At 35.0% G+C, this 9,575-nt stretch overlaps 1 protein-coding gene across 1 annotated transcript in view; it reads right to left on the reverse strand.

Annotated features, from left to right (window-relative positions):
- LOC145688033 (G-patch domain and KOW motifs-containing protein-like) overlaps nucleotides 1-9,575 on the reverse strand; it is a gene marked incomplete in the record, with an annotated part of 51,165 nt that overhangs the window by 12,472 nt on the left and 29,118 nt on the right. The window contains 2 exon segments of the mRNA XM_081761721.1: nucleotides 655-976; nucleotides 4,718-4,850. Coding sequence (XP_081617847.1) covers nucleotides 655-976; nucleotides 4,718-4,850 — 455 coding nt within the window.

The following is a 9,575-nucleotide window of genomic DNA, read 5'->3' on the forward strand; positions in this document are numbered from 1 at the left end:
CCGTGGTTTGATTTTATTTTACTTTGAGATTAGAGTCCCTTCCAGCAGCGAGGCTATATGAGACGTAGACTTACAACATAACAATGCAATTCGAACCACATGAGCTCTCGCCGGAAATGAACCCAGCTCTCCCACTCCAAAGGTGCGTACGCTAACCGCTTAGTCACGAAAGAGCTCTTCTATTCCTATGGAACCAATGGTCTGACCAAGCATTGAAGACTAGTTATTACTGTTGGTGGGGACTATTTCTGGTTTTCCAGCTACATTTTACTGCATATTATCTCTTTTTGCTTTGTGGTGGCAAAATCCGACAGGGCTTTTTTTTTGGGGGGGGGGGTATTTAATACAAAGCGCCCGTGTTACTCATCTGTTACAATGAATCCAAAATACCACATGATGCCTTATCCATCTTTACATGATAGCTTTCATTACTATAATATTATTTTCTACTGTTTTATACGTTTTATCGATGAGGAATATCAGCTCGAAAGCTCAGTGGTTAGAGTTTGTCCTTTCAGTACGTGTTTGCTTTTCTAGATAATTACGTAAATACCAAATATTTTAATTTTAAAAAACTCATTCCACAATTGTACAGAACAACCAACTATAAAAGACTCAAGTTGCTCTACCTCTGTATACAATTAGATCACTCACCCAGCAGAAGATTCCTGAGAACGATTGTAGTGGTTTGTACGTTTCTTTTTGTTCTTGATTTCGGGTAAAGAGGCTTCATTATTCGTCGTCGATGACTTGTCAATATCACTATTGCTACTGTAGTCACTGCTTTTCACGCCTTTGTCTGGACGACCATCATCCGCTTTTGTACCTTCTGAAGGAGCTTCACGAGAACTGTCACTATGGCGATTATCAACGGTGTCTCCATTTAAAACGATTCCATTCTCATGCTGAACGTTTATCTCAGGTACCTCTTCTAGTTTCCTTTTCATTTGAGTGTAGGCTTCAAACTTTACGTTGTCTGTAATATTGAAATTCAAAAGACAATTTTTACTTCAAGCTCCCTGTTTCAACACTGTATGAAAATATGAATACCGCTGCAACTATATGAGATTTTGAAATTCAGAAGAATTTTACAAACAGCCTAATAATATATGGCTTGGAAAAGGTGACTAACTTAACTGTTGTAAACAATAATTAAAATTAAATTAATAGCTTCTTACTAGATTACTATCTCATCATACAACTCTGTAGAACTGTATGCATATCTGCTATATCCGGAAAGTTACAAAACGTATCGATTTTGAAATATTTTATATATGTCAATTTGGCCACCTGCTTATCTTGGCCTAGTTCGTGTTGAACCTGCATTTTCCCATAAGACATTCGTTACTTACTACTCTATAAGTTGGCCACCTGTCTATCTTGGAAGTTGGCCACACTGAAGCAATGTTTATCCAATGATGATAATGATAAATTTACCTGCGTATCTTGGCCACGCGAATACGTTTTGTTATTTTTCTTAACTCTTTCGTATTCCCATATGAGAGGCAGATGTTCTGTATTTGTGACTGGAGAAAAGAAGCATAGATTCGCGCGATTTGCTCTTGGAAGTCAATGGCCAGAAGACTACCCTGATAAAAGGGTGAAGGAAGATGTGAATAAGAAAAAACACGTACAGGAATTCAGGAAATGGTTGTACGTACGGTATTTGTTTACCCTGTCTGTTTTGGTAAAACCATTAGCTATATCAGCTTCTCTCATCAGTGGGAGTCAACTATTGGCACCTGTCGGCTTGTCAAAAGATAGCGTTTTTGAGATATGAATTCCCTTAAAATTTTCTCAAAACATCTTTTGCTCTGAGGGAAACACTTCTAGCTCATTAACAAGAGGTAGTTAACTACAATATTAGAATGTGGATATCTGCCAAAAAGAATAAAACAAATACATCTAGAATGAACCACCATTCAGTAATAACTGAAAAGAAGCCATATAAATTGCATATGAATTTCTCAATTTATAACTTAGCTTTTCTTGTTTTCAATCTGAATAACTCATAATATCAATTTCAATAAACTGCATACAAACGCTTCTATTTTATGGTTGTTTGTGTTATTGTGTTTTCAATCCGAATAATCCAATGTACCAGACTAGTTTTCAGGAAGAGAAAGGTATGCACATATATTAAACATACTATAGTAATATTTTCTAGTACTGTATATTTTTATGATTACTCTATTTGCATTATTTATAAGTAGCTGTCGTGCCACTGCTCATTAAAATTTCACAATCAAGTAATACTAGAAATGCTATTCTAAAAATACACCAATCACACTTGTTTTCTGTAAGTTGGCCTCCTGTCTAAGTTGGCCACTTTTCGATGGAACCGATGGTGGCCAACATAGACAGGTTTCACTGTATAATGAACTAGTAGAAAATTAAGTAAAAACATAGGAGGAGAAGCCAAAAAGTCACAATTTCACTATTTGAGAAAAGGTACACTTAATCTAATGATAGAAAACTGAAACATACATTATTTTTCTGTATAATCTCCCTGCACTTCAACGCACTTTTCCAACGTTTCACACGTTTTTTGATTTCATCGAAAAATAGTTTTTCAGTTGCAACTGTAACCAATTTTACACTGCATCAATGACTAGTTGGTGGCTGATACTAAAATTTCTTAACTTCTGGTGATGATGTGTGTTTCCAAACCATGCTCGCAGCCTTACTTTCCAGTTCGTGATGATGTACCCAAGTTTCAACTACAGTAACGATTTGCTGTAAAAATCCATCTCCCTCGCAACGATAACGGGCCAAATATTTACAAGAGATGTGCAACCTTTGAGCGTTATGCTTCGCGATAAACAGCTGCACCATAATGCGCTTGCATTCGACGAATAATTTCCGCAGGTTTAACACCTTCCCTAAGCAAAAAGCGAACCACTGCCATCATTTCCTCCTTGGTGCAGATCGACAATTGAGCTGCCATGCTTTACGGTCTGCTACACTCCAACGACAACTAACGGAAAGGGAGTGACACGCTGCATAGAAGTGTTACAGACGACACTAATTCAGCGCTGGATAGTAACAGTGTTACCAAATCCTAGTGCGAGAAATCGCGAAAGTCCCTTTACTTTTTGACTTCTCATAATAACTCTAAAAAACACACCATGCGCTCTTTAGCTAAAACCCTCGATCAGATGAGATGGGGAAGTGGGGACAAAAGCAAAATAGAAAAGGCTGATAAGCTTTCAGGCAGATGTCATGTTGAATAAAGTCATATGATAGAGATACTAGGCTGTAAGTAGGTAAGAGTTTAGTGGAAGAAGATGGGTAGGAAAGCAGAAACCGAAGGATTAATAAAGGAAGAGTAAAACTTGTGTAACTGGGAAGAAAGATTGAAAAATGTTATTTGCTTTCCGATATGGATGCACATCATTTCTTATTGTTTTCCACGTTGATTGGTCTTAATACAGAATTATACACTGAAAATCACCGGATTTATTTATATTATTAGGCACATGTCCAAAGTGTATAGGTTCCGGTAATATTCCAGCTTACATTTACGTTTTACAAGCACGAGTGCATGGCCACAGAGAGGATCGAATTATGAAAATCAAATCCTAAAAACGAAATCTGGGTTGGGTACAAAAGAAAGATTTTAATTTTGCATTATATTAATGAGTTGAGTTGATTTTGAATTTAACGTCCCTTTCAGCAGCGAAGCTATACGAGACGGGACCAACTGATTATAACGTGGAATTTGAACCACATGAGCTCCCGCCGGGAATCGAACCCGGGTCTCCCACGCCAATGTATTACTATAAGCTTAATCTTAGTTATACAACAATATTCATTTACGATTTTATTACTATTATTATTTTAAAACATATAACCTCTTCACTAAAACAACAACTATACCAACAGGGTACATTAATCATTAACAAAAATGTTCATGTTTCATATTCAATTGGCTAGATGAGACGAGAAAAAGTACAAAGGTATGTCAACAATTAGTTAAACACTACAAAATATATATTCATACCACAAAAAGTTTGGAATATCGGGACACTGTGCTATAGCAAACAAGGAGCGTTAAGCAATAAAGGGCACTAGATATAGTTCGTGTCAATATGAACTACCCAACAAATTCACTGGACATCAACTGGATTTAATGTGATGGGACTTTTTCAGAATCTCCATTAAAACTTCAGAACCTCATTTGTGATGTTACAAAAAAGAAGGGGCTGTATGCGAAGGATAATTTACACGCATATATTATAGGGATACCAAAAAGCAAGGGGTCATATAATCACACAAGTAGGATAGGAAGGGGTCACACACTGTCTCTAAGACAAAAGTGGCAGTGATCACCGGAAAGACCATAAAAGTAATTTATTATTGTTTACATTGTGACGAACAATGTACATTTTCAGTTAGTATGTTTCTCTAATATTGTGTCGTACACGGAACTTGGCTTTGGGCGCAGTCATTTCACTGGTTTCTTCATTATATTCCAAATAGTTTGTGAGCAATGTATATAAGGTGTAACTAGTTACTTGGAAGAAAGCATCTATTTATCTTCATTAGAGGAGAAAAAAAGGAAGAAAGAAGAAAAAACGGCTCAAACAGCAATGAATGTGAAAACTCCATGAGTCCAATGTACAAAGAATTAAAATACCATCATTTGAAATCTATGTACAAGATAAATAATTTCTGTGATAAAAACATTTCAGTACAATTTTATGAAAATACTTACTTAGTACTTTAGCATTTTTGGAGTATTCTGATTTCGAGACAACAACAACAGCAATTTCGTTCAGTGACACTACTTCTCCGCTTAAAGTCAACTTCAAAATAACACGCCCCGTTTCATCATCAAGCCCCTGAACCTGAAAAAGCAAAAAAACTACTCGCTGAATATTACAAAAATAAATATTTAAAAATAAATTATAATACAAATCCAGCAACGTTAAAAATTTCATGCTATAGCACTTCTTAAGAATCTTCACTACAGCGCAATTAAACTACCGCTAATTTTAGTTTTTCTGTAAAATCTTCAGAACAAATAAAAATATTCGAAAAGCAGAAACGTAGTGAACTAGACAATACAATTTTGCATGTGATACCTTTACCACGATTCACCTATTTGCTTTTGGTATGCTGCTATTTACAGAACCCGCAAAAAATGCTTAATCTATCGATAGTTGAAAATCGAAAGCAGACAGATGAGTTGTGATAACGGTATCATATAAAAACTAATATTGTCTAGTTCACTACGTTTCTGCTTTTCAAATATATTTATTTCTTTTGAAGATATTACAGAAAAACTCTAAAATTAGCGGTAGTTTAATTTCGCTGTAGTGAAGATCCTTAAGCAGTAAAATATGAGTCACAATATACTTTAAATTTAGCCAATATATGAGGAAATGAAAAATATTCAGGTTTTGTAAACGTAACAAATCTTAAATGCCAGAATATACATCTCATGCGTCAATAGTTTCGGTAGCATTTCATAGATACCTATGATCCTATTATAAGAATTATAAGTCACGTTTAAAACTATTTCAACCACTGTCTATGATTTTAGTTTTACCTTTACAATAAAAATTTTTGAGATACTAACAAGTAACACCTGTGAAATTACTGAATTATTATACAATGCATATCAATTAATTAAAAATGTATTAATCAAAGCACCCATATGCAAATTCAACGCACACATTTCAATGACAACTTGTCTTCTTCAGTATGTATAGTATGTACTCCTTAAGAAATCACTCCGCTCGTAGAATTACAGATCATGATTAGTTTCCTCATACTCTGATATACATTTTGCCGTCACTATCTCAATTTTAAGTTGAGTGCCGGTAAGAAGGAAAATCAATTCAGATTCAAGAAGATTCTTCCAAGTGATTCAGTGAAATATACATACCGGTTGTTTGTATCAAGTGAAGTGGTGTTAAGTGTGCAGGCCACAGATATACGCGTTTTAGCCTTCCATTAAATTGACAAGAACATTGAAGTACAGGTATATATATATATATATATATATATATATATATATATATATATAAAAGAAAAAACACACAGGTTTAAGAAGTAACTACTCAGTGGGATATTCGTACCGGTTTTTTATATCCAGTGAAATAGTATTAACAAGCTAGAACTTCACACAAATATGGTTTACACCAGTGATCGCCAACAGGCAAATATAAGATTAACGAAAGAAGAAAAAAAAAGGTAGGTAGTTCTTTTTGCTTGGTAGCTCACAGTAGGACTTAAAAACGGTACGGTAGCTCAGAAGTTTCGTAAGTTTGACGACTATTGGTTTACAGGCATGTTTTAACTGACATGGAAATTTAGTGGCAGAATAAAAGAACCGTAACACCATTTGTACAATGGACGAAACTAATCAGAATATGTAGTTCTACAAGCAGCAAGATTTCTTAAGGAGCGCGCACTGAGGAAGATGATAACTGGTCGTTGAAACGTATGTCGAATTTTCATACGGGTGCTTCGGTGAGTACCTTCATTAGACTTCCAAACTATGATACGAGTATGCATAAGTATTGGAAGTCTTATACAACAGGTTTGTCTGTATGTCCGTCTGTCGACAAGAATCGGAACAAAAACGGTAAGAGAAGTCGAGATTATTATTTTTTTTTTTTTTTTCAATCGATTCAGCGTCCCAAGAGTAGGTTCCATCTCCTCCGTTAACTCTCTATTCAAATCGGAAGTGGTTCAAATAAGTCAATTCCAGTTTCAACATTTCTCGCCATAGACAGTACAACGATATTGTATATCTGTGCATTATTTTCATGTGAATTACTTCCATTTTGCTTGTAACTATTGTGGGCAAAGATGTTTAAAAGTGCACAATCTGTTGTTAAAAAGAAGAAAATGTTGATTTTATATAATTAATGATTAATCGTAGAGGCAGTAATTACGAATAGATTTTTGTTTCGAATTGCTATGACAACTGAGAATAAATTAATGGAGATTTTGAAGAATAATAAAAGGTAATTGTGATGTGTATGTGATTATTTTAATTTCATGTTTGTGCCATCACTAGTTCTTGTAGTGGTGACTGATTAACATTCGAACTGTCGGCTATAAATGTAACGAAAGAAGTACTTAAGAAGAAGTAAAACACTACATATTAATAGAATTCGTTACAACAGCGAGAAGCAGATGTTTGCAAACGATTCAGAGTCTCAAGGTAACGTACTATGACTATCCTGAAACTTCTATCAAAACCAAAAATGGTTCGAATTTAATATTACTTCCGTTTACAATACTGATTTGAACAGAGCAGAAACGGTGAGATATATCGAGATGCGGTTTTCTGCAACCAGTTCATTCTCCCAACAATAGATTCCATCTTCTATTAACCATCTATTTAAACCAGAAGTGGTTCAAATTAACCATTTTCAGTTTCAACACTTATCGCCATAGAACAAAAATGGTAATAGTAGGACAAGCAGTTTTCTGTAATCGATTCAGAGTCTCAAGGGAGCAGGCCATCACAACCCGCAACACTCAACCAAAACCGAAGTGATTGAAATTTACTACTAGTTTCAGTTTGAAAACTGATTTCCATAAAGTAGAAACGGTTAAAGGTATCGAGATGTGTGTGTTTTTTTTTTTTTTTTTTTCTCATCTTTCGAAGAATAGTTTCTCTCTTCCCTTAAGCATGTATTTAATCCAGAATTGGTTCAAAATAACGATTTTTGATTTCAAGCTTTATCACCATAGATCAAAACCAGTAAGACAAAGCGAGTAATGTCTTTTTGATATGGATTCAGCGTCCGAGGAACAGGTTCTATCTCTGAGCTTATTAATCTATTGCAATCAGTAATTATGGATGTACTACTTTAAGCTTGAGTATTGAATTCCCGTAGTTTCGCACTGTCAAACGAAACTCACTTTTTTTTCTTTCTTTACCTGTAGGTTTCTGGCTGCAATAGACGGATAAGGTCAGAGGTAAATCTTAAACACCTTTCTTCCTAAACGCTCTCTGAAGATCAATGTTGAAACCGGAAGTGGTAGCACGTTTTATCACTTCCGGTTTCAGTACAGATAACGGAAGAGATAGGAAATATTTTTGGGATGCTGCATTCATTGCAGAAAATGTATTTTTGTTATCTATTACCGCATTTGCTGATACCTGTCAACTAACGAACTGACGGACGGACATAGACTTCTATAACACTTCCATTACTTCATTTAGAACTCTAAATGTGTTAGATAAAAGCGTATTAGAAAGCGAAAAAAAAAAAAAATCTTGATATGAATTGGTTCCAAGAATAGCTTCAAATTGGCTTTAATACCCCTATTGTAACAGAAAGTAACAAAGTTCTACCTTATACGGTTTCAATAAATTGTTATAAATTGAGAGAAAAAAGAAATCACACCCGTATAGTGAATGAGAAAAACGCCAACCCAGTGCCTTTTGGCCCTAATCTTCAGTGTAACTCTGGTCACACTGCCCAGCCCGTACACTTTCCATTCTGACCGGGAACAAACCCTTTCGTGAAAATGTACCTAGCAGAAGTGTAAAGTAAATATTGCAGACTTGGTTATAATGGTATTTCAGTCTCTACCCATAATAAAATATAAATCTGCACGCTGTTCGTAGTAGAGCACAAGAAAGTAACAATCCACGAAGTCCACGATCAACCCTTTATATCCTTGTTCCCCAATTCCACTTTCATGCATACTAATACTAGTGATGCCCCTCAATTTCATCTGTGCCGAACAATGTAAATGTCATGTCGCCCAATGACACTATAAACGGATGACTAGTAAAAGAAGTTTCATTTTTGATCAATAATTTCTAGTAGTGATATTACATGCAACCTCCACATTAATATTTATTTCAAAAATATATAAACTTGAAATTTATAGTAATTATATTTTTATTGTATTTAGTACTGGAACTGTATGTTGTAATCCCCGGCAGCACCATGCTACCTACACGTGGAATAAACTTATATATGCATATTTTACATTTTATGACCTACATAATAAAAGTTATAATGTATACTATTAATCATCTCTCACCAAAGTAGTTAATTTCACGCATTAAAACATTTTATTAAAAATATAAATATATATATTCTTATATAAAAGTTTTTTTTTGGGGGGGGGTAATTTTAGCTATTTCCTCCTTGGTTTCTTGTAAAAATAAATATACTAAATTTTTTAAGATCAATAATTTTTCTCTGTAAGGTGTTTTAATAACAAATGAAACAATTCATGTGCCGTGTGAGTTTTCTTTCCCATGTGTTGGATCTCATTAAACACTACGGAAGGATGTGTAACGCAGCAACCAGCTGCTGGTGCCGCACGCGGCCAGGGCTTCGTACGTCGCTCCATTTAACATTGTATCATACACCGCGCGGCAGCTACACGGTTGGAACGCGACATTTTACCGCCCCATGCGTTATCACGGTAACACTTTTGTAATTGGCGGTAAAGCCATTTTCAAGCAGTAAACGTACTAGGTTAATGGAAAACTGATTGATTTGAAAGTACATAAAAAACTGTACTTTAAGCATAACCTTGAAAACAATGTCCTTATTCAAAGCATTATATATATTAACTCACCTCAC

This window comes from Thermobia domestica, chromosome 6 (assembly GCF_964235325.1).
Source record: "Thermobia domestica chromosome 6, izTheDome1.hap1.1, whole genome shotgun sequence".
Taxonomy (NCBI): Eukaryota; Metazoa; Arthropoda; class Insecta; order Zygentoma; family Lepismatidae; genus Thermobia; species Thermobia domestica.